The sequence below is a fragment of the Prunus mume genome, linkage group LG7 (genome assembly GCF_029339155.1).
Source record: "Prunus mume cultivar Tortuosa linkage group LG7, ASM2933915v1, whole genome shotgun sequence".
Classification (NCBI taxonomy): domain Eukaryota; kingdom Viridiplantae; phylum Streptophyta; class Magnoliopsida; order Rosales; family Rosaceae; genus Prunus; species Prunus mume.
In genome coordinates, this window is record NC_142704.1 from 5,526,580 (window position 1) to 5,553,112 (window position 26,533).

Here is a 26,533-nt window from a genome sequence, read left to right on the forward strand (position 1 = left end):
AGGGTAACAAGAACATGTGTAACCGGAAACAGGAAGATGTGGCTTAAAAACAAATTGAACTTTTTCAAATTTAGCTGGGAATATAATTTGAAATTTAATTCCTCCCAAAAATAAATTTGAAATTGAATAATGGAAAAGGAATAATATGTTTAAAAAATTATTTTTATTTTTGGCCACGAAAAAAGGAAAAAAAAGAAGAGCTAGTTGGTAAATTTGTAATAATCAATTTTATATGTCATGTGAGGCTCACGTGCACTCCCAAGGGGCGATCACATATAATTCCTACATTGTTATAACCTACATCACAGGCAAAGAATACACAGCGAGCCAGAATCTGATTGGTCCGTGACCCAAAGACCTCGATGAGTCGCTGACCAAGCCATTGATCGAAGCATAAGCAACAATAGAGAGCGAGCGAGCGAGAGATCGTTAGGACCCAACTCAACAACACGACTCGGCTCACTTACCTGGTCCAAGATGGAACTTGCACCACACGACCCGGGTTCTAAACTGCTCCGACCCGACGAACCAGAGCTCGACCTCTACGCCATCCCAAGCCACTCTAGTAAGTTCCCTCCACCTTTCCCTCTTTTAAAACAAAACCCTAACCCTAGCTTTAATTCAAAACCCTAATTGCTCCTCACGTTGGAACAAGCTCGGAAAAAGGTTCCCTGGGTTCTCTTTAGATTTTATGAAGTTATTTGTTAATGTATATAGCAGAGGCCTAGGTCTGAGCTTTTTGTCTTTTATTTTCTCTCAGGCTGGTTTTCGTGGGATGAGATTCATGAAACTGAGAGAATTGCATTGAAAGAGTACTTTGATGGAAGTTCAATTTCAAGAACGCCAAAAACATACAAGGAATACAGGGACTTTATTATTAGTAAGTACAGAGAAGACCCTTCTAGGAAACTCACATTCACTGAGGTTAGAAAGTCACTTGTGGGTGATGTTAGTTTGCTCCACAAGGTCTTTAATTTCTTGGATAAGTGGGGTTTGATTAATTTCAGTGCAAATTTGGGTGTCAACGGTGGTTTTGGCATTGAGGGTGAGGAGAGGTCTAAGGTTAAGGTTGAGGATGGGGTCCCCAATGGGATCCGTGTGGCTGCGATGCCGAATTCAATTAAACCAATTTCACCCATTTCAGCTCCCCCTAAAGTTGGGGATGCTGGGGGTGGAGTTGTGAATAGAATTACTTTGGCTCCATTGGCATCATATTCTGATGTTTTTGGTGATTTAAAGAAGGATGAGGGGTTGGTTTGTGGCAATTGTGGTGGACATTGTGAAACTGGACACTACAAGTATAGCAAGGTATTTTTACTGGTTCTTCAATTTGTTCTGTAGTAAATTTGTTTGTCCTTAGTTTTCTGTACCAAAACTTAATTTAACTTCTGTATCTGTTTATCATATTTGGCAGGGTGATTTTCTAATTTGCATAAAATGTTTTGAAAATGGGAACTATGGGGAGAACAAATTGAGGGATGATTTCAAGTTAAATGAGGCAATTGAAAAGAGTGGTACTAACGGAGTGGAGTGGACTGAATCTGAAACTCTACTACTTTTAGAATCTGTTCTGAAGCATGGGGATGATTGGGAGCTTGTTGCTCAAAATGTTCAGACCAAGACTAAATTTGATTGTATTGCTAAGCTCATTGATCTGCCTTTTGGGGAGCTTGTGTTGGGTTCTGCCTACAGAAAAGGCAATCCTAGCGGCTTTAGTGGTAATTTGATCTCTTCGGAGCACATTCAGTTACCTTCATCTGAATGTCAAGAGACTGTCAAAACCAAGGGTCAGTTGCATGAGCAGACAGATGACAGCAAGCAGAATGGAGATATTTTGGATCAAGGACCTCCTTTGAAAAGGCAGCGCATTGCTTCCCTTTCGGATGCTAGTAGTTCACTGATTAAACAGGTACGTACCTTACTGGCCCGATTTATAAAGATTTAACTTCTTGGTGAGCTATATTTTCGGACATCAGTTCTTGTTCAATTCTATTTTTATGATACCAATAAAATTACTAAACTGGTTATTAGGGGTCCAGTTTAGTTTGCCAATGCCTTGACATATCATGGCTGAAAACACTATACATGCACGTATGAATGAAGAAAGAAAAATGTTAAGAGGTTGATTTCATGATTTGTTTCTTTTACTTTACAAATATGCTTTTATACTATCATATGTCAACTGTGGTCTTTAGTTCTGTTTCTTTTCTTTTCCCGTCATCTTAATATGCATAACAAAATACTAAGGTTGTTTCCATTAGGTAGCTGCCATAACAACCATGGTTGGTCCACATATTACATCTGCCGCAGCTGAGGCTGCCGTTAATGCACTCTGTGAAGATACCTCTTGTTCAAGGGAGATATTTAATGCTGACGACGATTCTATTCCTAATGGCTTGTGGTCTCCCGCTAGAAATTGTGAGACAGAGAGGTTATTTATCCAACTGATTCCAACTGATGCTCCATATATACTTTTATTTGTTATTGTATTTTGTTGATGTTAAAGTTCTGAAACTTCTTATTTCTTATCAATTTCAGAGTTCATGGTGAGGATTCAGAAATGAAGGAAAGGCCAACTCAATCAGGTATTTGAAGCAAAGCCAATTATATGACATGATTTGTACAGTTTGCTACAACCAACTTGGAATACAGGAATAAGGGAGAAGTTTCTACTGTAAATAGTTATATATATTTGGCCTAATTTAAGTTAGTGTTTGGTGATTGTTGTTGGTTTCCATTACACTTTTCTAATATTTGTTTAGTCGCTGTGTTATTTTGCTGGCGATCTAGTTATTGCATCATTTCAGTCCTAACCCTCTCTATTTGAATTTCAATATTTTCCAGAGAGTCGGCATGCAATGTTTAAAAAAGACGACATACCTCCAACTTTGCAAATTAGAGCTGCTATTGGAACAGCTCTTGGAGCAGCTGCTGCTCACTCAAAATTATTGGCCGATCAGGAGGATAGACAGATTGAACATCTAATGGCAACCATAATTGGGACACAGGTATATATCGTAGTTTTATATTATTTTAGTTTGGTTCCCCTCGTTTGTCTCTGTGTTTTTGGCCCTTTTTGCGCGAGGGAGTTGATAGCCATGTGCTTTTCTCCCCATTTGTTGCAAGTCTTGCTTGCTGTATATGATCTTAATCCTTCCTCTTGTTTTTGGCATGAATGTTTATGTAGATGAAGAAGTTGCACAGCAAACTCAAGCATTTTGAAGATCTGGAGCTGATCAGGAAGAAGGAATGTGCTCAAATCGAAGAAGTAGAGGATATTCTAGTTGAAGAGCGGATTAATATCTTACAGAGGACATTTGATTCTGGTGTACCTAGATGGAGGGATCATCCTTCTTTAAAATCTTGAAATGTTTGTTGTATCTTTAGATGTAGAGTAGAGTAGAAACATAGACGACGAGAGCAGTGATGTGTCTTCTTAGTAAAGGCTGTTCAATTCTTTAGGTGTTTACTGCTTGGATTTATAATTCTCGCTGATTGGGGTGGGAGGCAGGGCGCGGTGGTGTGGGTGGGTTAGCGAATAGGGTTGACGAACAGAAACTTTGTACAATTAGGATCCTATCATTTCTTCAAATGCTAACATTCCAAGATTCAATGCAATTATGCAATTCCTTATTACGTTCTTCTTCACTGTTGATCAGGTGTTACATATGATATTTACATCTTCATGTTCTGCAATGTTGTGATTTTATAGTTCATACAAATGGTGATAAGATTTGTGATTGGATTGACAATGCGTCAAATGGCCAACTAAACACAAACTGAAATAATGTGCAACTTAAATTAAAACTTTGTTGCAATGTGTCACCTATAGTTTAATTTTGTTTACGTCTTCGTTCTAAAAATTGCACATGATTCGCATGTGACCTTGTTGAAGGGTCTAAATATCAATACCTTTTTTTTAAAGGATCACGTGCAATGTACGTGCAATATTATGAGTAGGAAAAAAAAGGGATAAATTTCACTTCACTACCCAAAAGTTTCCTGTCGCTATACGAAGTTTTTTCCATCTAAATCTCTTGCCTAAACTTTGATTTTACTTCTACTTTCATACATTTATTAGTTTGACTGTCAAGTTTTCCGTTAAACGACGATGTGACATTCATATCTCCATGTTGATCACTGAATTTGGGCCACGTGGACCAACAAATAATAAAAAATTTGTATTATTTTATAAACAATTAAAATTAATAAAGTTAAAATTTTAAAATCAAATGTATAAAAAAACTTCGTGTAGCAAGTTTGAATTTCGGAAAACTTAAGTGAAATTTACCCAAAAAGGAAAGAAGATAAAGTTGTAATGGGCCGGTTAGCTAAGCTCAGCCCAATTTATACCTTTACCGCCCAAAAAACTGAAAGTTCAAACTCACTTCCCTGCAAAACAAACCGTCGTCTCTAAAAACCCCTCCAAAATCCCCAAAAATTTTCTGCGACCAAATATGCTCAGAAGACGTCTCAGGCTCAGCTACTCTTCCGACGAAGAAGAACAACCACAACCACAACAACACCAGAATGAAGAACCTCAGCCGCAATCGTCAGCTGTCACTCACCCACCCGTTACCCTAGCCCCTCCAAACCCTTACCCCTCCGAGCCGCTCCCAATCACCTCCGACGACGACGAGTTCATCGATGTCTCCGACAACCTCTCGTCGCCGTCACCTCAGCCGTCTCCGGAACCCGAGAGCGACAATCGACCACATTCTCCTCTGCCGGCTCAGGATCCGGCACCGGAACCCATTAACCGGCCGCCTCCACCTCCATCTCCATCTCCACCGAGCTCCGGCGGGTGTCCGATTAGCGAACATCTCCAGGGGTTAGGGTTAAGGCTAAAGAGGGAGTGGCTCGATGCTTGTGTCCATGGACTTCAGCAATCCGTACCGGGATTTCAAAATTTTGATGTGGAGACGAAGGCGAAGCTCTGCTTCGAGCAGTTTTTGGTTTCGGATATGAATCTGTCCGGCGGAGGCGTGCTTCCAGAAAATGTGGCTTCTCTCCATCTCGTCGATCTTCCCGGACCTTATGTGTTGCAGGTCAAGCTTGAACCTTTTGCTGCGAATTAACAGAACAATGTGAACTTGAAATGTCATTTGGTAATGACAATATATACAGGCGAACCTTTATTTTATTTTATTTTTGTTGCAGGTTGATGAGATTGTTAATATCAGCAATCCTCTCAAGATTAGGTATCAGAAAGCCGCTGTTGGACTGAAGAGGTGCCTCAAGTTGTCCATAACAGACGGTGTTCAACGCGTCTTTGCCATGGAATATAGGCCTATTCAGGCGCTTGAAGCTTTGGCTCCTGCTGGTTTGAAGGTTTATGTTTCTCTGGCTATCTTCGTTACTGAAAATGGTTTCACTTCATGGGGTTATTCCATTTATTTTTGTTCCAATGTTTGACAGTTTTTTTAGTGTCAAGAAAGACAAATTGTACTGGTAGATTAAACTCTTTAAGGCTTATCTGCTCTTCTGACTCAAACACAGATTATCCTATTAACCTCTAGGTTGCTATGTGTAATGTGCATATACGCCACGGACTTCTTATGCTGGTCCCTGAATCTGTTGAAGTTCTAGGAGGATTAGTTGAGGAACTGGATGCTGCACGTCAACGCCTTGTTGATGAAGTAAATAAGCCACCTAGAGGAAAAAGGTAACTATAAAGTGTATAAGATATGTTAGTGGTGTTAATGGTTTACAACTTACTAGTGTTCATGTCAAACCATAAATTGTCAAACAAAAAAGTATAACTTATTCCATCACTAGATAACACTTCTACTTCTAAAAGCACTTGCAATGTAGAAGTTTATAGTGTTATTGGATAAACAGGTTTGAAGTTAACTTGGGCCATGATATTGGATTACAGACTACATGCTTGGTTCAAAAGTACTCATGTTGGCGGACTGCAAGATGAATTGTTTTCTTTGGTGAGGAATAACTTACATCAAGATTGTTGTGACTTTGGAACTGTTCTGGAAAAAAAATATATATTCATGTTGCAGTTTAAGCTCAGAAACATGCTGGTCAATCTTGATTTTTCTTCCCCCCTCCCTTTTTCTTTGGGTTCACAATTTCTTGAAGTAAGGGAATGCTGGACTACAACTGATCACTTCATTACATTTATTACAATTTGCACACTTGCACAAAGTATACCAAGCAGATGAGATTGATACTTTTGTGTTATTGTTATGCAGAACCAGGAATGGAGTGGTTCCTCCTCTAGCTACAAGGTTAACTCTTGCTGCATGGCCTCCTAACGGTGTTCATGATGCTGGACACACCAATAGTTCAACAATGGAAGCCCCAACCCCATTTCAGGCGTCTAACCAAGGTATATAGAGGGCTCCATTTACTTGTTTGTTGTTGGCACTAGATGGCTTTTTAGAGCATAAGCAGCTCATGTCTAGTTTCTTGGAATTTCTTGTCTCTGTATAATGTAGAATTAGGATGACTCCATATGTATGTGTCGGAGATAGTCATATAAGATAGCAGCTCTAGTTAGTTCCTGTTGTTACATTACGTTTTTCCATTATGTTCTAAGTTAGTTCTGTCGCATCCTTTCTTGAATTGTAGGTGCTACATTCTCTGTATCAGCCAGAAATACCAGCTCTGTATCATCTAGAAACACCAGCCCAGTGACTGCCGAAGAATCTACTGTTCCTCTCAGTGGAGAACACTCTGTTGTTAACCCATCATCTACTGATGTATTTGGTGTTGAAGATATGCCTATGGATACTACTCCCTATAGCAGAAGAAATGCTATTCCCAACCCATTATCTGATGATTTTGGTGTTGAGAATCTCCACATAAATAGTGCTGGTCATAGCAGGGAAAGTCGAGTGCCTGAAAATGTCATTCCTAATCCATTCTTTGAGGATGCTTTGGATGTTGAAGATGTCGAAATGGATGCCATTCACATTGGGGGAGAAAACCATACCTCAGATTCTATTTTGAATGATGAAGATATCAATATGATTAACGAGGGCGAAACTCATGGGGGTTACCCATCGTCTGATGCTATTTTGAATGATGAGGATATCAATGTGGTTAATGAGGTCGAGCGCCAAGAAATACTATCTGGAGACCACGAACCACCTTTCAGTTACCTATGTAGTTTGTCAGCCAAGTTAGCTATGATGAAGAACACTCATTCAATCCAGGGGAAGGTCAAGGTGCGTATGGTTTTCTATTATTTTTATTTCCATCAGATGATAGATTTATAGTTACTTTATTACTGAAATGTAGACATAATTTCTGCAGTGTGTTTTGACTGGTGTGAAGAAGTTCCAATACACACATACATATGAGCTTCAGGCGTATGTTGATGACGGCACTCTCATTAAAGAAATTCTCGTTGATCACAATGTAAGTTAGAGCTTTTGTGGGGTGTCGTCCATGATGACCAATACTTGTTGAAGTTCGATATATTGATTAGCTGTTTGTGCTCTTCAGGTTGTACAGGAGGGGATTGGTCATTCTCCTGAGGAGGTCAAAGCTGCCATTTCTTCTCCAGACAAAACAATAGTCCGTAACATGAAGGAGAAAATGAAGCAGTTTCAAAAATTCTTAACAAATTTTGAGGTAAGATACCTACCAAGTACCAAGTCAATTTTCAGTTTTTGACCTTATTCACAATCGTTTCATCAGTTCTTCTCTCTCGTCATCATATTGGAGTTTTATGTTTCAGGGCATAATGCTTATAGAGATGAGATTGCATGATCTTCCAATTGCCCTTGAGATGAAGCAGGGTTGTACTCAATCTGATGCGTGGTTGCTTTTGAGGAGAATAAAGGCCTCCCCTCCAGCTCGGGCATCTGGGCATGCCTCCTCTGCAGCTCGGACATCACAGTATCCTTCCTCTCCAGCTCGGACTTCACAACATCTCTCCTCCCACCCCATTGATATATCCCCCTGATAATCTAGCTTATAGTTCTGGTGTTGCTATTGCTTATAATGGAAATGCAATTGGCGTGGGGTTCCATGGTCAATGCTGCATCGTGGAAAAGATCCGGATTTGGATGAAGCTCTTGCTTGCAAAAATGGCTGCTGTGGCGGCCGCAGAAAGAGGTTCCGAAAACGTCTTATGTGAAGCCGGATTTTCTGAACGTTATCTCAGCTATTTCACTGGAGAACACAAGTGTTTAGAAAGAACACAAGTGTTAAAAGATGAGGAAGATAACAAGAAAATTATTGTAGGTAATTGGATATATATTTCTTAAGTTTTGTGCCCAAAATACCCTTTTATTTGGGGTCAATTTTTACTTGTCTAATAAGCTGTATCGACACCGCACCGGGACTACGTGTTGCTTCCTTTTTCATGCAACTGCTACGTTGCAAAATTCTGTTGACCCTTCCAAGTATATATATATATATATAGAAATTAATCAGAACAAACAGCACTTCAATTCCTGTTTTTTTATAAAATTTCTGTATGCAAATTAATTAAAGAAGCCATGGATGATATCATTAACAAGGTACTCAACATTATAATTCCTCCCATATCCCTCACCTTCTTCCTCTTCCTTCTGCCGCCCTATCTCTTTTACAAGTTCCTCCTCTCCGCCGTACGATCTGTTTTTAGTGAAGATGTGGCTGGAAAAGTCGTCCTCATCACTGGAGCTTCCTCTGGCATAGGAGAGGTACATATATTTTGGACCACCAACCTAGCAATTTTAAATGTAACATGAAACTTTCATAATTAATTTGGAACATAATTATTTCCCAAATTCCCAATTTAATGAGCTACTTGCTTTTACAATTATGTTTGTGTTGATTTGATGGGGGTTTTGAAGCATATGGCATATGAGTATGCTAGAAGAGGAGCTTGCCTAGCTCTTGTTGACAGAAGAGAAAACCTGCTCCAATCTGTGGCTAGCAGAGCCATGTCCATTGGCTCCCCAGATGTTCTCGTAATCCCTGCAGATGTTTCAAAGGTGGAAAATTGTAGGCGCTTTGTCGATGTAGCAGTGAACCACTTTGGGCGTTGTAAGTGCAATTAATTAATTAACTAATTAGTTTTCTCAGTTTGATTATGTTATTCGTACAATTATTCTCTCATCCGGATGTCCACACGTTATTACCGGGCATAAGAGAATTTCTGGTTATTCGTATGTTTATTTTTGTGGATTAATTCTTGACAATTAATTACAGTGGATCACCTAGTCAACAATGCTGGGATTACTCCAGTCTGCTTGTTTGAAGAGACCACTGATGTCACTAAAATAGCACCAGCTATGGTAACTTGTAAATACAATTATAATGCCTTCATTGATAATTAACACTACATATGTATTGTTTAGTGAATTCATGAAATTAAGCTGGAAATTATTTATGTTTGTGATTGAAATTAGTGCATGCTCCACTTTGTTTGACAGGACACAAACTTTTGGGGTTCTGTATATGGCACCTACTTTGCCATTCCACACCTTAAAAGGAGCAGAGGGAAGATCGTGGGGATCGCTTCCTCTGCCGGATGGTTGCGTGTGCCACGACTAAGCTTGTATGGTGTAAGTAAAGGATCCAATTAACCTCATGAACAAGCTAATTCAGTACTCAAATCTCTAATTAGTTCTCTAATTTCACATTGGGTTCAGGCTACCAAATCAGCAGTGATAAGCTTCTATGAGACGCTGAGAGTTGAAATTGGGAGAGAAGTTGGAATAACAATTGTGACTCCAGGTTTGGTTGAATCAGAAATGACCAAAGGCAAATTCTTATCCAAGGAAGGCCAACTGGTATTGGATCAAGAATTGAGAGATGTAAGCTTAATTAATTACTTTGGTTATTGTGTGATTATAGAGTTCAATGGTATTAATTTATGTGCTTAATTTCGAACACCCCATATGTTAGGTTGAAGTAAGCATAATGCCAATACTGCCTGTCAAGGAGGCTGCCAAATCAATCGTGGACAGCGCATGCCGGGGAGAAAATTACTTGACAGTACCAGCTTGGGTTTGGCATTCATTTTACTGGAAGGTGTTTTTCCCAGAGTTACTGGAATGGTCTAACCATATGTTACTGATGAGCAAAGGGAGCGGTGGCGAGAGGGATACAATAAGTAAGAAGCTCCTGGACCTAACCGGCTTGAAGGAGTGTCTGTATCCGGAGTCGGTTCGATAGATATCCTAAGCTTAAACAACAATGATGATTAAGGAAGCTTTTCCAGATAAGCAAATGTAGTTTGCTATTTAATGTCATTCTCAGCACATAAATAAACTACAGTTTCTATCTATCTCATCAGAAGATGAAAGGAAAAAATGTACCAAACATACTCAATCTAGAAGACAACAGTATCAAGCATTGCTCCAAGAGTCTGGCCTATGTTTGAGGACATCAAGTTGGAGACAAGTTGCTCAAGGTGTTTCTTGGCATCTTTCCTTCCCACCTTAGCAATCGCAAGCTTCTCTGGTTCATCTTCCTCCTCGTATTCCTCCTGCACTGCGGTGATGTATTGCATAGCCAAGGTTGACATTTCCTGCAAAACCCGAATGAAAAAAAAAAAAAATTACCATGAACACTAGACCTCAATTCAAATCAGCTCACACTTTAAACTATGCTGACAAAATTCCAACACTTATTTCTTCTGTCAAACAGGTTTTCATTTTGTCACGAACTTTTAACCAGCTAAACAACATTGAGACGAAGATCTAGTGGTTTTTCTAAAACTAAAATCATAGTATTTCTGGACAGTGACAGGCCAAGCCATTACATTCAACTAAAATCATTGAGATGAACTTTCTTACCTGAATACTTTGCTCATTTGTTTTTGAATGGGCATCAAATGGCTTGAGCATCAGCCCATCAGTCAATTTCTTCTTCTGACGAAGGCTAAGCAGCATTTTCTCCTCAAGTTCATTCCTCCTGAAATCCACAGCTATGGAGTAATAATGCCTGTTCAACCCATGGATCAATCCCTGAAGAGAAAATTTACAGAAAGAGGTCAAAGATTTGTCATTACTTAATTTGCAAAAGAAAGGGATTTACAATTTAAACTTGTTCAGAAGCTCACTTGGATGGATGGCTTATTAAGATGCCCCAGATTGGATGTTGTCTGCCTTGGTTCTTGGCCAAGCATTATGGTTTGTGGGTTGATGAGGCGGAAGGCATCCATCACCACTTTCCCCTTGACGCTCTGAATTGGATCCACCACCACCGCCACCGCACGCGGATGCAAAGCTTCAAAGCTCTGGAGAAGATTTACAGGCATAGATAAGAACCAACTAACAACTAACCAGCAGCCATTGGATCAAACCAATTGAGAACAGTCAAAAGAATATAATCTCTATCAACCATATGGAATTTTCTAACACAACATTCATATACTCATAGAAAAATTGTATAAAGCTAGAACCTGTTGGGTGTTCATATCCACAGAAGATAACCAGCAGCCAAACCCAGGATGTGAATGGTACCACCCTACAACCTGCTCTGCCCTGCAGTTTGAATCAGAAGAAGATTAAGCTAATTATAAGGAGGCAGAAGCGTAATTAAGCTAGATAATCTAAGTGACACTGAGATTAGTATCGTCCAGTCTGCTTAACCATGTCGAGCATCTTCGTCTGGAAGGCGTCATCAATGGCTTCCACACTAACGGCGGTACCACTCTGCGGCATTTCAATGGTGTCGACGACGTCGATTCTGTACTCGTCGGGAAACTCTCCGAGCAACAACCCCATCACCTCCATAGGAACGCCAGCCCTTGCTATCAAATTTCATACAATTAACGAAAGATTAAAAACAATTAATTTGCATAAAATTCATAATTAAAAAAAAAGAGAGAAGAAGAAGAAGGAGATGGAAGAAGCAAACGCACCATGCTTGAGCATGTTGAGGAGGACTTTGGGGCGGATGAACACCTTCTCGGAGGTGTCCGGCGTTGGAAAATCGGAAGGTGGGTCACCGGCGAGCATAATCCTTCTCTCCATTCTCTCTCTCACTCTCTTTCTCTCTGTTTCTTTTCTTTCTAAACAAGTTAGAAAAACCTGAAAAACTCAGTGAGATGTGAGAGAGGAGGGCGGGGTTTATACAGCGTAATAAAAACACTTTTACTTTTCTGATCTGACTGGGATAGATTTTTCACTTTCCTGATCTCTGGGTAAGTCTTCGGGTTTATTTGTTCCATTTGGGCTTCATGGGCTTTTTATTTTTGGGCTTAATGTTATTAATTGGGAAAACTTTATTGACACCCAAATGTTTTCTTTAGAGACCCAACATAGCTTTAAATTCCAACTCTCTTTAAAAGATTTTTATTTTATTTTAATACAAGGCAAAACTAAAAAAAATAGTTTATTGGACCCACGTTCAAAAGGGATATGAGTAGTGGGATCCGGATCCTCTATTCTGATTTTCTCTATCATGATCCATGAGTAGTGTGATAGAAGTTAGTACAATATTACATTGTAACAGAAATTAATTGATGTTTCTCCTAATTAATCATCTTTAATTGAAGTTCCTGCTGGGTTCGTCTTCGTTCCCATTAGCTGTAAAAGCTTCTCAAGTAGCTCAGGGCAGAAAACCCTCAACCAGAATCCGAACTTGACCCAAGCTGGCTCTGTCAGGTACATGTCTCCACGGCAAGCACTGTCCACAATTGCCTTTGTGCACCCTTCTGCTGACTTAATTGGCATCAAATTTGGACGAACCTAACACAACACATACATCATCATACACAACGCAATCATGAAATGTAGCTTCAAATTCAGTTCAGATCGAAACATCAAACGAAACCACGTTTAATAAGGGTCTAGCTTTTAAAAGCATAGTGCCAAAAAAAGGGTGTGACAATGACATCTAATTTACTAATATATATGCTCAATAATTGTAAACAAAATGAATGTGACTCGTGTGGGAAAACATTTATGTTCATAAGCGCTTCTCACAAAAGCGATTTTATTATAAAAATTAAGAAATCCAAGCGCTTCTACGGCCTATAACCAATTTTAACATCAGAAGCGTTTTGGTTGTCAGAAAACACTTTTAGCTCTTCCAAAAGCACTCCCAAAGAGTTATCAACCAGAATTCTAGCCAAATTCAAATATAAATTTGGAGGATATATTTAATTAATGGAAGAGTCCCACATGATTTGATTACCTGTGATAAAAATTGGCTGCTTCCTGTCATCTCAGACTCAATCAATCCTGGGCTCACAATTGTTATCCCAATATCAGATCCCAGTTCAGCCCTCAATGTCTCAAAGAAGCAAGTCAGGGCTGCCTTGCTTGCCTGAAGTAGCCACCAAATTAATAACCAATTAGCAAAACATAATTAACATTAACAAGGGTGTTAGATAAAGCAAACTATATACTATAGAGTCATATATATATAATTTCTTACATTGTAGAAACCAAATTTTGGTGTAGAAAACCATGTTGAACTTGAAGAAATTACAACAATCTTCCCTTTGCTTTTTCTCAAGTGTGGAAGTGAGAAATGGGTGCAATAGACTGAACCCCAGAAATTTATGTCCTACACATCAAAGTCATACATGAATTAGCTGACAGCCCTCTATACTTGAAGCTTAATTATATTTGAAGGGCCTAATCAAGGCTAAGTGGGTTGATTAACACCTTTATGATCACAAATTTCAACAGAACAACAAATCATTTGCATGCATTTAAGTAGAAAATAATACCATGATCGAAACCAACTTAGAGACTTGGCCTTGTGTCCAATCTTCAAACGAGCCAGCTTGCAGAATCCCGGCGTTGTTCACCAAATGATCCACTAATATTGCACATAAAAAAACAAGGAAAAAACAAAAACCATGCATCAATTAATTAGCAGCTTTGATATTCATTTTGATTTTGATAATTTTAAAAGCCAAAAAGCATAATTCGTTTTGTGAGAAACTACTCACATTGGCCAAAGTGATTGACGGTTTCATTAACAAGTCGATTGCAGTGTTCAAGAATTGAAACATCAGCTGGGAGCACAATGGCATCTGGAGAGCCTAGCCCTAGAGCTTTATCGGCCACCCCCCGAAGGCGGTCCTCTCGTCTGGCTGCCAACGCCAGACGAGCTCCCCTCTTTGCATACTCATATGCCAAGTGCTTCAAATTAAGAAGGAAAACATTGGATAAGATAAAAAAAAAGGGTACAAAATAATAATATATATGTAGATGTGTGTATGCGATTAATTTGTTACCTCTCCAATACCTGAAGATGCTCCGGTGATGAGGACAACTTTGCCGGCCATGCTTTCGATGGATTTTGATCGACGCATGAAACTAATAAACTTGTAAATGAGAAAAAGTGGAAGAAAGAAAAGCAATCCAGTGAATGTTAGTAGAGGGACTGCTACGTTCAACACTCTGTGAATCAAATCCATAGCTGCCTAGCTTCTTCTCTCTAGCGAGTTTGCAAGCATTTAGTCTCAATCACAGAGAGAGAGAGAGAGAGAGATGTGAGGGATCTTGTTGAAGATTGCCATTATCTTGAGGGCATGAGATTAACGATATTGGCATATATATATATATGCGCATCCTGGGCCACATATTTCTGTACAGTTAATGGAAAATGTTAATATATTTACTAATTACTCGTTAAGAACAATTATATCACAATTACAACAGTGTTCCTTCTCAATCAATTTTCAATAGTTAATGAAGTTTGATTGGCAAAACGACTCTGAAATAAACTGAAACGAATTGTGTTAAAATATACATTATATCTATAATATGAAAAATACTCATGAAAAGACTCCTCGATCATAAATACCGACAAATAGGTTGAGAAATGTTATCTTCAAATTTTTTGCTTTCTTTCCTTCCATCTGTCTTCACTTAATTGGTGAGCGAGTGTTTTTCTTTTGTCCTTTTCTTGGCTTGAGACAACATAGTTGGTATATGTCATAAGGGGCATCGCCAAATCTCATATTCAAAAGAAGTGAAGCTCCACGGTTGAGCTGGTCGCTCTATGACTGTCACATGGATTGCCAATAGTTAGGCTTTGACAATAGTCCCCATGTACATCAGTTTGACTTGTACAACACGTGGCATGCCCTGGTGGATCCACTTGGCTGATCATGAAATGCACACGTCTACCCATATGCTGGCAAATATGTACATACATAGAGAACAATTGTGAGGCCAAAAAGCATCCTCTTTATTGGCTAAAAACATAAAACACAACGTAAACCGAGTAATGCTACACTTACCACATTTTTATCTCTAGTACAATCCAACACACATAAAACACAACACATTATTTCACATAATATACAGAACCCAAAATCCCCCCAAGTAGACAACTTCAATCTGTCTTGACTTCAGGACTGTGGAGGGTTTCAGGGTAGAGTACGTTCTTGGCTCCAGTGTAATCCAAGATCTTCTTGCTTGGTGCTTCTTTGGCCGAAGAGCCGGGCCTTGTCACGTACATCAATCTATATCCCCACTCCAGCAGCTCAGGGCAAAACACCTTCCATATATATGTCACCCCGAACCATGCTGGCTCTGTCAAGTACCTGCCCCCACGGCACACACTGTTCACTATTGCTTTTGCACACCCTTCCACTGACCCAACGGCAGTCGCACTTACTTGAGCCTGCACAAACAATGAACATTCATAATCAATGGCTTAGATTCACAGTATGGACAGATGTTAATTAATCTTGACCTAAATTCAAGCAAGTATCGAGCCATGATCAATGATTTAGATTCACATTAGCTTACATCTCTCAAGTCTTGATCCACTATCATCTTGCCGTCATCACTCATTAAAAATTTGCCTTGGGTGAGCTCAGACTCTATGTAGCCAGGAGTCACAATTGTGATTTGGATGTTTGGACCAAACTCAATCCTCAGTGTCTCATACATGCTTAACAGAGCTGCTTTACTTGCCTGATCAAATGATATATTATATAACCAATCATATATATGTACAGTACAAACATTCTAAATATTAGGGTTTCAAAGACTACTTACATTGTAAATGCTCTGCCTTGGTATAGGCAACCACGAAGCAGCGGAAGAAAGCACCACGATTTTACCTTTGCTGCTTCTCAGATGTGGAATTGCAAAACGGGTCGTATAAACTGAACCCCAGAAGTTTGTGTCCTGCAACGACAAGTCGTTTCAACCTCTAATAGGAACAATTAATATCCCAATTTAGGAATCTTCTTCTTTGGGCAGAGCCCAATTCAGGACTTGGGTTACTTAAAAATTGATGGCTAAAATTAATGGAATTAGAGCAATTACCATGATGGCTCTAAAATTAGTGATATCAGTTGCTTCTTCCAACATGCCAAGTGAAGTGATCCCAGCATTATTCACCAGATGGTCCACTGCATCACCTCACCATACACATCAATTAATCATGCCATTAATTCTCTTTGATAAAATTAGTTCATTTAGAAGTTGTACTTACACCTTCCAAAGTGGTTGATTGTTTCATCAACAATTCTCTTGCAGTCTTCAACCTTGGAAACATCAGCACCAACCATAAGAACATCTGGGGAGCCACAGTCACTTGCTCGATCAACAACTTCTCTCAATGAGTCCTCTCTCCTCCCAACAAGAACTAACCGTGCCCCTCTTTTTGCATACTCGTAAGCCAAATGCTATCAACAAAAATGAATAAAATATAAGTAATTCAGAAGAATTAATTAACATGTTACATTATTAATTTCATATAGGGTTTTAGGGTTTACCTCTCCAATACCAGAGGAGGCACCAGTGATGAGGACCACCTTTCCATTGACGTTTTCACTGAAAATGGAGCTCAACACAGAGAGGAAGGACTTGAAGAGATAAAAGGGTGGCAGGAAGAGGCAGAGGGAGAAGAAGGTGAAAGGGGGAGCTACAAGATTCAAGAACTTGTGGATAAGATTAAGACCCAACATGACTAATTGATGACAACAGATAAAGATATCGTTCTGAGATTTCTGAGATGATAAAGATGGATTTGAAAGCCATCTGTTTGGTTTGGGGTTTCGTTATATATAAGGCAAGGCATGGCATGCAGAGGTACAGTAGAAGAAGGTGGTGGAACAATGGCACTCATCCATGGCATCGCAACAATAGGACACGTGGTCTAGACGTTCCTTGGGTGACGGTATAATTTGTCTTGGTGCTCCTCATTATTGCCGCTTCAGAAGGATAAGAACAGAAACAGAGCTGGGGGTCCTTACAATATTGGGTGATTGGGTTGGGCTGGTCTTGGGCTTGTATTAGTAAAGCACTGCAGTGCCATGTGTACTCCCAAACCCACTGCCACAGGAATTTCAGAAAAGGGAGAAAAGGGTTTCTTTCTGTGTTCGTCTAAAGATACTAACATTAAAAAAAGTTATATAAGAGCAGAAGCAGCTGAAGCTTGGATTTTGTTGGAGCTTTAAGCTTTCTGGTACCTTGAATCAGATTGAGTTTTGTTGTTGAACAACATTCGTTGCTCTTCAGATCAGCATAATTAATTCCGTCTTTTTAAGTCTAACACATGTTCAATCTCGTTTGGTATAGAACGGTCAAGACACTAATTCAATTTAATGAAAATAAATAGTCCACTCCAAACCGAGCCACCAAACCAACGAAACACAGTAGCTTCTCTTACCAAGTAGTATAGGGCAATTGAATATATACTTGAACAAGGAGTCATAAATTTACATGCAAACATATCACTATGTTGTTACTAACCGAACATACTGGTTGGAAAAACATAAGAAAAAAGAGAACTTCTTCAGCTTTAATTGCTACTAAACCTATAACTATTCTACTACTAAAGTTCATTTTTCAGTGTTACAAAAGCGGTTATCTAGCTCCAATTCAAACAGCCTTCTTTCAGTGACCCTTGCAATAAAATCATCAGCTCTTTGGTTCAATTTCTGATCATCATCATCATCATCTTCATCTTCATCTATATCCTCTTTCACCTTCACCACTACTTCCTCACTTTCTTCATCCCATCCTTTCCCTTCTATAGCTTCTTCATCTCCACAAGTCCTCTTCAGCATCACCTTTTCTTCCACAAAAGTACTCAGATTCTTGGGTTCCTTTCTGTGGTGGGTGGAAGAGCTCTGAAGGGTTTGGCACCTTTTCATGCTTTCATATTGGTCAACAATATTAGATGCAGAAGAGACTGTGGAAAAGATTTTGGATTCTCCAACAAGGGCAACAACAATGAGATTGCCTAGTATGAACACAAACTTGGAGCTCAAAAACAGTGAACTGATTTTTGGGACAGAAACAAAGACAAAGGCCTTCATGGAAGAAGTTAAAGAGGGAAGCCATAAAGGGCTAAAACAAAACAGACTGCAAGTTAATGCTGTCAAAGTATAAAGGAAGAGATTGTTGAAAGGCTGGTGATGATGCCTCTTGTTGTGCTTGCGCATTGCTTGGAACTTCAAGATCTTGATGGGATCCATTTTTGCCTAAGGGACTAGAGGTAATTCTGACGAGTCAGGAGAATATCAGAAGAACAAGAGAAAAGATTGAGGGGGTGGTTTTCATCTGCGGACCATAGGGCATTTGCAAACACTGGTTTATATAGTGGGTGAAATGGGGTTACTTCGGTAATTTAAGATTCATCAGATTATTACTTTATATGGGAAGGTGACTTTTGTAAAGTCGTGGGAGATTGATTGGTGTTTTATTAGTTACTTTTGCTTCTCAGGCTACCTGCTTTTCCCCTGCTTGCAAATTTTTATTAATATTTAGTAACAGTCTCAGAATTTATGATCAGCTTCACTGATGCAACTAAGGAATAAGTTTGAGCCTTCGATGGTGTTTGGGGCTATAGATAGATTCTCTTTGTTCATGAAATTTATTAAAGGAGAAGCAGTCCACGTAGAAAGCATATGCATAATTGTATTTCCTTTCTTTTTCCTGGACGTTTGAGTGAAGGCTTTGTTGGCCTTTTGCTCACATAATTCCTCAACTAGATGGGACATTGTTGAGTGGAACAAAAAAGGCAACCGGGGAGGGGCGTGAGTAGGAGTGATTATAGAATACTACAGTACAAGATGTAGCATGTGGCGATATTATAACACGTGTATAAAATGTACTATGTGGTCATGCTATCGTAATATTTTGTAATTTCTTTTGTGAGTAGATATTTAATTATTAAAGTCATACTCCGTCAAAATGATCTTTTGTTTTCATATTCAATTAAATTTACACCAGAAGAGAGTTGTATACAAATCATGCTTAATTATAATCATTTTATCTATATATATAAAGTAAAAGGCAGAGAATGGTGAAACATTCAAAATACGATAAAATACCATTGATTAATGCAAACATTAAGAATTAAAATTATTAATTAAATCAGGATAATATGGTAAATTCATACTTTGTCATATTAAAAAAAATTAAATTAAAATAAAAATCAGATAATGGATCCTCTTTTTATGGAACACAACTACCCATTATCTTTTTTAATTCTAAAATAAATTTAATTTTAAAAAAAAAAAAGCCTCTCAGGCGCGAAAGCGCGTGTGGAGAGGCTAGTGAGCACTAAGTGAATGGTTTTTCTTTGCAACTTAGACATTATTGAAAATAGCTTTTTTAGGTCATGAAAGCGCCAAGGCCGTTTAGATGAAATCTAGGGAACTAAAAGCAAATCTTATTTTATATTGGTGGATATGAATACTCTTTCTGCAAATTGAGTTAAGCAAATTACCCACGCGACGATGCGCCCACCTCAAGTTTAAATCTCCTCCCTTTAAATTAAAGTAGTTTAGACAATCGTTTCTATAATGAATAAAACTAAAAACAAACAAATCAACACCCTCTCCTTTCCCTCTCACTTTTCCATTTCTAAAGAGTATGTACGTGTATGATTCCTCCTTCCTAAGATAAAAGGAGATTAGTGCTGTAATCCAACATGTATTTAGTCAAAGGAGGTCACAATTATCATTTGTTTTCTTAAAAATTTAAAAACAACCCAACTTGCATGCTAATTAGTGCTTAATTAGTTCTTAATTCTTGGTGCCTAAAGAACCGAAAAACTTTTCTAAAAGTTGGTAAATGGATGCGGATGTGGATCATGTGGATGCCTAATCTAATTACATGGTGATTCTTCCTTGCTCAGCCCACATGCCATGCATGTGATGGATGTGTACTGTGTACGTACATGTATACAGTACACCAGAGTACAAAGCAACCAAAATATTCCCTCAAAAAATGAAGCTTTTAAAAGTTAGCACAACTGGAAATTAATCCACAGATTGATTTGATATGGGCTCAAAACTTCAAAAGCTGTTTTTACTTGTTTAAACTGTATGGTATCCCAATTCCATTCACACACATTTTCCTGGGTGGTGCGAATCCAAAGAATTATGGTAGGCCTCGGGTGCCATTTTATAGAGGGTCTTTTACTTTCATTTTTTCCCTTTCTTTGTTGTTTCCTCTTCCTTTCTCTTTTCTTTCTTTTTGTGGTTGTAATTTGTGACCATTTGGTTGCATATCTTGCAACATGGAAACGAAAACAATTCCAAGCCTAAACTTTTTACGTAGTTTTTTCCCAACCAGTGAAGGGCCTTCGCATAACACGCTCGTTTTCTTTAGGTTAAAAATTCAAGGAAACATTTTTAAGAACTTCACATTCTAATGCATAAATCATATAGTTTAGACTATCGCTTATATTTTTTTTGCTTTTTGCTTTTTCTTTTGGGCTCTTTTCATGAGCAGCCCACTTCTAACCAACTTCATTAGGCCCACTCAAGAAAGAGGCAACTGATTATAGCCTTCCTTGCAAGCCCCAAAAGACAAAACACCTAACCTATACAAATCAAACTAGCCTCCCTTCGTTTTAAGCAACGCATTTTAGGTTGGGCCTGTGTGTGTGCGAAGAAACACCTTCCACAGTTATTAGTGGGGGTTGAAAATTGGACACGGATGAGAGAGACGTGTATGATTATGAACCCCATTTGAACAGAAAGTGATATAACACCGATTTCTGATAACATGTGTCTCATCTATACCAGACATCATGAAGAATGGCCACAAAAGCCTGGAAAGTCATCAACTTGTACATTGGAGCAGGTTAAAAGTCAAAAGTGAAAAACAACTAAAGTAAAAGCACAAAGGTGAAAAAGAAGCCAACGGTTGAAGAAGCTTCACTCTTTCACACCAAAAAGCCTCTTCTTGCTCTGCCCTTCTCAATAAGCCTCCTGCTCCCCCTGCTGCCCATAACCAAAAATGGATCAATAAGAGATTAAAAAAATATTATCAAAGTCTCAAAAGAAGGAACTCACATTCTTGGGGGTCATGAAATGCACAAACTTGTTCTTTCCTTTCCCAGTGGGGGACTTGTTGGAGGATTGAGGATGATCTCTCCCATCTCTATACCTCCTGAGCTGCTGTCTCACATATTTCTCATACAAGAAAGCTGCCCCTTGGAATTGTGGAAGAACCAACCATGCCACAAACACAAGCTTCACGTCATACCAAATTGGTAACCTGCAAATTCCATTTTCCAATCATAAACTTAGTTTCTGATAGTATCTGTGTATTCTTGACGCTTTTATGATTTGTTCTTACCACTCTAGAGCTGGTTGGATTACCATCTCCAAGAGAGTGAGGAAAGAGTAGATGATCCAATAAGCAAGCCACTGCTCATCATCTATCTTAGATGTGCTCTCTATGGCTATCACTGATGCATATCTATAATCAAACACCAAAAAAAAATATCAAGAACAAGTTCATCCCCTTACTGGGTTTTATTAATATAATGAAAAAAAAAAAACAAAAAAACTTGACAGAGAGAGAGAGACAGAGACAGAGAGGAGCTGCTTACAAGGGGTAAAGCAACGTCACCACTGGCCTGCAAAAAAATTCCAAGAACATTGGGAATTAGGGGAAATAGATAAACTGATAAAGCACAAAATTAATACATGTTGGAAAGAAAATTAACCCAAAAAAGAAGATGAAAAAAGCAGTAAACGAAATTAAAGTCTTACCCAGCCAGTGAATGAAGTTGGATAAGCATGGTCCAGCCTTTTCCCATTGTTCTGTTTCGCTGTCTTTGTGGGTTCCAAAAGGACAAAAAGCCCCAAGAAATCAAATTGAAAGCACAAACTAAGAGGGATTGGTTGCAGAAAACTGAGCCAGTGAGAATAGGGTTTCACTGTTCAGAGCTGGGGAAAATGAAGACAGTTGATGTGATTTTGGAAGGTGGTTGTGGGCATGTATATATGATAAGATGGAGAGGACACGTGGCAGGAGAAGAGCAAGTATCGGATTCTGCCTTGGACGTGTCGATGTGGATTTAGCACCGCCCAGTCGCAATCTAGAGGCTGAAGCACAGTGTGGTCTCATCAGGTTGGTCAGGTGCGTGTGTGTGTGGCTGGACCGCCTTGGGCTCTGCCATTTCCCTCAAATGACACGATGGCTTTGTTCTTTGCCCCAGACACAAGCCACGTGTTCATGTATTTCTTCTGTTTTTTAAGTCGACGTCGGTGACACGTGCCGGAGGATGACGATCCAAATCAACGTAGAGTTCTTTTCTTTTTTACATGGCTGGTCCAGACGGATCATCCGAAGGTGGGGTAATGATTTATCTGAAGCTTCTTGATAGGGTTTGTTAAATATTTAATCTGGGGTTTTAATTAGTGTCAGCTCTCCATTGCATCAGATTCCATCATGCTTAGGAGAGAACCTATCATCTCACCGAATGAATGCAACAGTAACGTGATGAGTGTGATAGATACAAAAGTATACACTCGATTGTAAGTATGATTCTCTTTAGGGCTAGATTAGGATTTGAACCCCCTACAATGCAACTCATTTGATCTATGGTCAACAAGCATCTTTGTGGGCTAAATCTGATTTCGATTTCTGATGACCAATGCTCTGCATTACCAAGGATGGAAAGTGGGCTTTTATAAAAAAAGGGTATGAAAATTTCATGTCTTGCTTGAGCAAGCATTTCCGTGGGCTTTCTTCTGTCGAGGCTAAGTGTTGTTTTTGTTAACGAATGCTTTGTATTCCTAGCAATCTCAAATGCTCTGCCTAGCCAAAGTTGGAAGACAGATTACCAAAACAAGGCTTATTGTTTAGAGGTACACCTTTTTCCTTGCAAGAACATAATAGTAAGACCAAATTAAACAACATAATCAATGGTAGAGTTACTAATGAATCCAAATTACTTTTCCCCAAGTTATCTATTATTAAAAACTACCTTGTAAACATGCACAAAACACCACTAATTACATTGGCGTGTAAGCCATTGGTGCAGGCCCTCCACATTTCTCCCCCACCCATTGAAGTGGTTGAGCTAAAAATCCCATGGCCTCCTCCATTTTAAGACAAAATCTTCCCTTTGTCTAGAATTCTATAACTACATCTGCTATTCCTGCTAGTAAGTGGTTACACCTACTACAAATATTTGACAAATTTTCTTTCTTCAACAAGTGCTAAACAAGCTAGATCACCCTCTTTTATCAAACTTGAAACTTTGTTGGGTTTATTTCTTTCCGTATCTCTGATCAACCAAATGAGCGCTTAGAAATTATGGCAGCAAGAACTTACAACATTGCTACACTATGCCTTCCAAGGGACATGTGCAAGGCAGAGAAGAATGAGATGGCTACCAAATTGGGGTTTTATCGTTCGAGGCGTGTAGCAATGATCACAAGCAAAAACGGAAAGTTTTCGGTGAGAAGCAGCGCCGGAGGAACTCCAAGAAGTGTGGAGACAATCAATGGAAAGGTCAATGGGGTTCATGTGGGAGAGGGTACATTGTTTGGAAACAAAAATAGTACAGAGTTAATTAAAGATAGTGACATTGATGCACCTGCTCATTCCTCTTTGCATGGAAATTTTGTTGAAGGCAGGTTTGTATATAGGCAGACCTTCGTAATCAGGTCTTATGAGATTGGACCAGACAAAACTGCCACCATGGAAACACTCATGAATCTCCTTCAGGTCCTTTTTTTTTTCCTTTTTTACTCTTTTATGTCTCTGTCTGAGAGGGATAGCCCGTTGTAATTTTTGCTCCTTGTGAAATTAATGAACATACTGTCATTAGTTAGGAGAGTTTAATCATGAAAGTCTAGAGTTTATATTTTCATTAACTGTGAAAGCCATTGGTTGCAGGAAACAGCTCTAAATCATGTGACAAGCTCTGGCCTGGCTGGAAACGGGTTCGGTGCTACCCGTGAGATGAGCATCCGGAAGCTTATTTGGGTTGTCACCCGCATCTTCATTCAAGTACAGAGATATAGCTCCTGGTATGTGATGCCATATTATGTTTTTATTAACAACTAGACACAATAATTGATAATATTTTTGCAAGAGGCTATCTCTACGCCCAAGACAAATACTTAAAATGTGGTCTCTCTAGCATTACTCGCACCCCACTAATGGGACTAAAATGGGTTATGTGACAGGGGAGATGTTGTTGAAATAGATACTTGGGTGGATGCAGCAGGCAAAAATGGAATGCGCAGGGATTGGATCATCCGAGACTACAAGACTCAAGAAATCATTACAAGAGCTACAAGGTCTAGCTTCTTCTGCTTAATTTATAATTGATCCAAACTTAAAACTCTAAATAGCTTAGCTGACCTCCAATTTTTTTTATCTGTCATGCAGCACTTGGGTGATCATGAACAGAGAAACAAGAAGGCTGTCCAAGATTCCAGAACAAGTGAGACAGGAAGTGCTACCATTCTACCTAAACAGAGTTGCAGTTGCCACTGAGAAAAATGACAGTGAAAAAATCGACAGGCTCACCGACGGCACTGCAGGGAGGATCCGATCAGGCTTAGCAGTAAGTCTAGAAAACTATAAGACCACCAAACTATCAAACTAATCAAAATTTGATGCAATGTTGGTAATTGGTTAGCATCTTAATATATTAACAACCTACTTTGTCTTGCAATTATCCCAGCCCAGATGGAGTGACATGGATGCCAACCAGCATGTAAACAATGTGAAATACATTGGATGGATTTTGGAGGTACTTAAAAATACATAACACAAGCTGCTCTTACATGCAACATTTTTCATTTTAATTATGTGTTACTAAATCAAAATTCATTTGTGTTTTATTAAGCAGAGCGTGCCCATCAATGTGTTGGGAGATTATGATCTCACAAGCATGACATTGGAGTATAGACGTGAATGCAGGCAATCAAACTTGCTAGAGTCCATGACAAGTGCAACAGCAAGTTTGGCTGAAGACTCCAATTGCAAGAACAACTCCATCAACCGTAGGCCCGACCTAGAGTACACGCATCTGCTTCGGATGCAGGCTGATAAGGCGGAGATAGTACGAGCACGAACAGAGTGGCATCTCAAGCAAAAACATAAGTTGCACTGATCTCAGTATGGGCAGCAGTTTCAATTTGTGCCCCCCAAAATGGATTTCTCTTCAAGCCTTTTGCTTTCCCCACTGATGGGTTCTTTTAGGTTTTTATTTTTTGGCTTGTCCAATATAGGTCCTTACAATTTCTATTTCTTATACATATACCCATCATTCTATAAATCTATATGTAAAACCCAATTTCAAACTTAAATGATCAGTAGGATATAAGAGGTCGTAGTATTCCTATGTTTTTACATCCTTGCCATCAAACTTCATATTTTATTTATAATTTATTCCAAGCATTTCATTAACCCTAATTTAATTAAAACTTTTAATAGCTTCAATCACCCTATTTCTTTTGCCACTCCCTCTAACATATGACCCCTTAAAATTGCAAATAAAAAAAATATGTAAATTACATATCCAATAATGTACATATGAATATATATATATATATATGTATAAAAATATAGATATATTATTTACCAAAAAAATATTTAACAAAAATAGGTCAATTACTTTGTAATTGAAATTTTCGTACATTTTTTATAAATTAAAAATAGGTACATTATTTAGAAAAAAAAAATAAGTTCATTATACTAGGCAAATTGTTTTACTAGGTATACATTATTGGAGAAAAAAAAAGTACATTATTTAGAGAAAAATATAGGTACTTTTTTTTTTTTGGATGTTTGGAAAGTCAACGGACGAACCCAAGCCAAACCCTAATTTGGTTCATCAATTTATTGGGCTTTATGGTTTATCCTTCTTAAAAGGCTTATCTCTTTCAAGTTCGGGGCTTATTAGAAAGCCATAATGGCCCAATATGGTCAAATTAGCAAAGAGATGGGCCCACCTAAATAATCCCCTTGTGGGTCCTGCTATTTATCTAGATATCTTACCGCACAATTGTGGGGTCCAGCTAGGCTGCTAGGTATACATGGTGGTACATATTTCCATTCGCTTTCAATTTCTTTTGCTCAAACAAAATCATTTCTTTGTGAAACGCAGACCAACCACGCAAACCCCGAACTTGGAAAGAAGAAGAAAGGTGGAAAATGAGATGGCAAAAAAAGAAAGATGAAGCAAGCAGCACTTCATCTTCATGAATGATGAATCACGAATGATGAATCATGTCCAGTCCAGTCTAGAAGAAGAACCATTATTTTGTTTCTGTCTCTCTCTCCAACTTTCACACCAAACAAAACCCTTTTCGCAAGGCAACCCCTCTCTCCTCAATCCACCTCCACCCGATTTCTTTGATTCGTCAACAAAAAACTAG

At 38.8% G+C, this 26,533-nt stretch overlaps 8 protein-coding genes and 1 pseudogene across 12 annotated transcripts; 4 read left to right on the plus strand and 5 right to left on the minus strand.

The window, feature by feature from the left end:
* The first annotated feature begins 311 nt into the window (after nt 1-311).
* Nucleotides 312-3,648, plus strand: SWI3A (SWITCH/sucrose nonfermenting 3A). Its single transcript, XM_008241290.3, has 7 exons — nt 312-565; nt 761-1,308; nt 1,415-1,909; nt 2,262-2,431; nt 2,539-2,585; nt 2,845-3,008; nt 3,188-3,648. Exons 1-7 carry the CDS (start codon nt 478-480, stop codon nt 3,365-3,367), a joined length of 1,692 nt encoding a protein of 563 aa, XP_008239512.2. The 5' UTR covers nt 312-477; the 3' UTR covers nt 3,368-3,648.
* A 731-nt stretch (nt 3,649-4,379) lies between these two features.
* RMI1 (recQ-mediated instability protein (DUF1767)) lies at nt 4,380-8,422 on the plus strand. The gene is made up of 8 exons (XM_008241286.3): nt 4,380-5,048; nt 5,161-5,331; nt 5,520-5,665; nt 6,207-6,343; nt 6,586-7,184; nt 7,273-7,377; nt 7,465-7,593; nt 7,700-8,422. The coding sequence occupies exons 1-8, from the start codon at nt 4,458-4,460 to the stop codon at nt 7,925-7,927; spliced, it is 2,106 nt and encodes a 701-aa protein (XP_008239508.2). The 5' UTR covers nt 4,380-4,457; the 3' UTR covers nt 7,928-8,422.
* A 26-nt stretch (nt 8,423-8,448) lies between these two features.
* LOC103338099 (11-beta-hydroxysteroid dehydrogenase A-like) lies at nt 8,449-10,195 on the plus strand. The gene is made up of 6 exons (XM_089041268.1): nt 8,449-8,651; nt 8,805-8,997; nt 9,163-9,248; nt 9,387-9,518; nt 9,606-9,770; nt 9,862-10,195. The coding sequence occupies exons 1-6, from the start codon at nt 8,466-8,468 to the stop codon at nt 10,129-10,131; spliced, it is 1,032 nt and encodes a 343-aa protein (XP_088897394.1). The 5' UTR covers nt 8,449-8,465; the 3' UTR covers nt 10,132-10,195.
* LOC103338100 (26S proteasome non-ATPase regulatory subunit 14 homolog) lies at nt 10,157-12,081 on the minus strand (annotated as a pseudogene). The gene is made up of 6 exons (XR_016121931.1): nt 11,825-12,081; nt 11,524-11,713; nt 11,363-11,444; nt 11,021-11,197; nt 10,755-10,925; nt 10,157-10,486 (listed from the first exon to the last, which is right to left on the minus strand). The product of XR_016121931.1 is annotated as a 26S proteasome non-ATPase regulatory subunit 14 homolog (transcript).
* Nucleotides 12,082-12,280: 199 nt separating this feature from the next.
* On the minus strand, nt 12,281-14,479 carry LOC103338101 (11-beta-hydroxysteroid dehydrogenase-like 4A). Its single transcript, XM_008241288.3, has 6 exons — nt 14,156-14,479; nt 13,868-14,060; nt 13,643-13,734; nt 13,345-13,476; nt 13,102-13,233; nt 12,281-12,653 (listed from the first exon to the last, which is right to left on the minus strand). Exons 1-6 carry the CDS (start codon nt 14,336-14,338, stop codon nt 12,441-12,443), a joined length of 945 nt encoding a protein of 314 aa, XP_008239510.2. The 5' UTR covers nt 14,339-14,479; the 3' UTR covers nt 12,281-12,440.
* A 139-nt stretch (nt 14,480-14,618) lies between these two features.
* LOC103338102 (11-beta-hydroxysteroid dehydrogenase A-like) lies at nt 14,619-16,983 on the minus strand. 2 transcript variants are annotated; one of them, XR_016121930.1, is made up of 7 exons: nt 16,658-16,983; nt 16,375-16,567; nt 16,206-16,291; nt 15,933-16,064; nt 15,681-15,848; nt 15,167-15,552; nt 14,619-15,060 (listed from the first exon to the last, which is right to left on the minus strand). XR_016121930.1 is itself a non-coding variant. In XM_008241289.3 (6 exons), exons 1-6 carry the CDS (start codon nt 16,847-16,849, stop codon nt 15,262-15,264), a joined length of 1,062 nt encoding a protein of 353 aa, XP_008239511.2. In that variant the 5' UTR covers nt 16,850-16,983; the 3' UTR covers nt 14,619-15,261. The 2 variants fall into 2 exon arrangements, 1 of the variants encoding a protein (XP_008239511.2); XM_008241289.3 differs by having other exon boundaries at nt 14,619-15,552.
* A 596-nt stretch (nt 16,984-17,579) lies between these two features.
* On the minus strand, nt 17,580-18,467 carry LOC103338097 (uncharacterized). The gene has a single exon (XM_008241285.2). The coding sequence runs from the start codon at nt 18,362-18,364 to the stop codon at nt 17,726-17,728; it is 639 nt and encodes a 212-aa protein (XP_008239507.2). The 5' UTR covers nt 18,365-18,467; the 3' UTR covers nt 17,580-17,725.
* A 2,414-nt stretch (nt 18,468-20,881) lies between these two features.
* LOC103338096 (HVA22-like protein e) lies at nt 20,882-22,233 on the minus strand. 2 transcript variants are annotated; one of them, XM_008241283.3, is made up of 5 exons: nt 21,902-22,233; nt 21,739-21,765; nt 21,483-21,605; nt 21,197-21,401; nt 20,882-21,124 (listed from the first exon to the last, which is right to left on the minus strand). In XM_008241283.3, the coding sequence occupies exons 1-5, from the start codon at nt 21,946-21,948 to the stop codon at nt 21,101-21,103; spliced, it is 426 nt and encodes a 141-aa protein (XP_008239505.2). In that variant the 5' UTR covers nt 21,949-22,233; the 3' UTR covers nt 20,882-21,100. The 2 variants fall into 2 exon arrangements, with proteins under 2 accessions (XP_008239505.2, XP_008239506.2); XM_008241284.3 differs by having other exon boundaries at nt 20,882-21,121; nt 21,902-22,222.
* A 360-nt stretch (nt 22,234-22,593) lies between these two features.
* On the plus strand, nt 22,594-25,505 carry LOC103338095 (palmitoyl-acyl carrier protein thioesterase, chloroplastic-like). 2 transcript variants are annotated; one of them, XM_016795669.2, is made up of 6 exons: nt 22,594-23,867; nt 24,039-24,172; nt 24,332-24,445; nt 24,537-24,714; nt 24,835-24,903; nt 25,000-25,505. In XM_016795669.2, exons 1-6 carry the CDS (start codon nt 23,454-23,456, stop codon nt 25,264-25,266), a joined length of 1,176 nt encoding a protein of 391 aa, XP_016651155.2. In that variant the 5' UTR covers nt 22,594-23,453; the 3' UTR covers nt 25,267-25,505. The 2 variants fall into 2 exon arrangements, with proteins under 2 accessions (XP_016651155.2, XP_008239504.2); XM_008241282.3 differs by having other exon boundaries at nt 23,202-23,867; nt 25,003-25,505.
* The last annotated feature ends 1,028 nt before the right edge of the window (nt 25,506-26,533 follow it).

Coding starts and splice junctions, on each gene's coding strand:
- SWI3A (XM_008241290.3), top strand. CDS start 478: ATGGAACTTGCACCACACGACCCGGGTTCTAAACTGCTCCGACCCGAC. Junction 1,309..1,414: donor GACACTACAAGTATAGCAAG/GTATTTTTACTG, acceptor CATATTTGGCAG/GGTGATTTTCTAATTTGCAT. Junction 1,910..2,261: donor GTAGTTCACTGATTAAACAG/GTACGTACCTTA, acceptor TGTTTCCATTAG/GTAGCTGCCATAACAACCAT.
- RMI1 (XM_008241286.3), top strand. CDS start 4,458: ATGCTCAGAAGACGTCTCAGGCTCAGCTACTCTTCCGACGAAGAAGAA. Junction 5,332..5,519: donor TGGCTCCTGCTGGTTTGAAG/GTTTATGTTTCT, acceptor ATTAACCTCTAG/GTTGCTATGTGTAATGTGCA. Junction 7,594..7,699: donor AATTCTTAACAAATTTTGAG/GTAAGATACCTA, acceptor TTTATGTTTCAG/GGCATAATGCTTATAGAGAT.
- LOC103338099 (XM_089041268.1), top strand. CDS start 8,466: ATGGATGATATCATTAACAAGGTACTCAACATTATAATTCCTCCCATA. Junction 8,652..8,804: donor CTTCCTCTGGCATAGGAGAG/GTACATATATTT, acceptor GGGGTTTTGAAG/CATATGGCATATGAGTATGC. Junction 9,249..9,386: donor CTAAAATAGCACCAGCTATG/GTAACTTGTAAA, acceptor TTTGTTTGACAG/GACACAAACTTTTGGGGTTC.
- LOC103338101 (XM_008241288.3), bottom strand. CDS start 14,338: ATGGATTTGATTCACAGAGTGTTGAACGTAGCAGTCCCTCTACTAACA. Junction 13,735..13,867: donor CGTCAATCACTTTGGCCAAT/GTGAGTAGTTTC, acceptor GTGCAATATTAG/TGGATCATTTGGTGAACAAC. Junction 13,234..13,344: donor CAAAATTTGGTTTCTACAAT/GTAAGAAATTAT, acceptor TGGCTACTTCAG/GCAAGCAAGGCAGCCCTGAC.
- LOC103338102 (XM_008241289.3), bottom strand. CDS start 16,849: ATGTTGGGTCTTAATCTTATCCACAAGTTCTTGAATCTTGTAGCTCCC. Junction 16,568..16,657: donor CCTCCTCTGGTATTGGAGAG/GTAAACCCTAAA, acceptor TTTTGTTGATAG/CATTTGGCTTACGAGTATGC. Junction 15,849..15,932: donor CAAGGCAGAGCATTTACAAT/GTAAGTAGTCTT, acceptor TCATTTGATCAG/GCAAGTAAAGCAGCTCTGTT.
- LOC103338097 (XM_008241285.2), bottom strand. CDS start 18,364: ATGGATCCCATCAAGATCTTGAAGTTCCAAGCAATGCGCAAGCACAAC.
- LOC103338096 (XM_008241283.3), bottom strand. CDS start 21,948: ATGGGAAAAGGCTGGACCATGCTTATCCAACTTCATTCACTGGCTGG. Junction 21,606..21,738: donor GTGACGTTGCTTTACCCCTT/GTAAGCAGCTCC, acceptor GTTTGATTATAG/ATATGCATCAGTGATAGCCA. Junction 21,402..21,482: donor ATCCAACCAGCTCTAGAGTG/GTAAGAACAAAT, acceptor TGGAATTTGCAG/GTTACCAATTTGGTATGACG.
- LOC103338095 (XM_016795669.2), top strand. CDS start 23,454: ATGGCAGCAAGAACTTACAACATTGCTACACTATGCCTTCCAAGGGAC. Junction 24,715..24,834: donor GGATCCGATCAGGCTTAGCA/GTAAGTCTAGAA, acceptor CAATTATCCCAG/CCCAGATGGAGTGACATGGA. Junction 24,904..24,999: donor ACATTGGATGGATTTTGGAG/GTACTTAAAAAT, acceptor TGTTTTATTAAG/CAGAGCGTGCCCATCAATGT.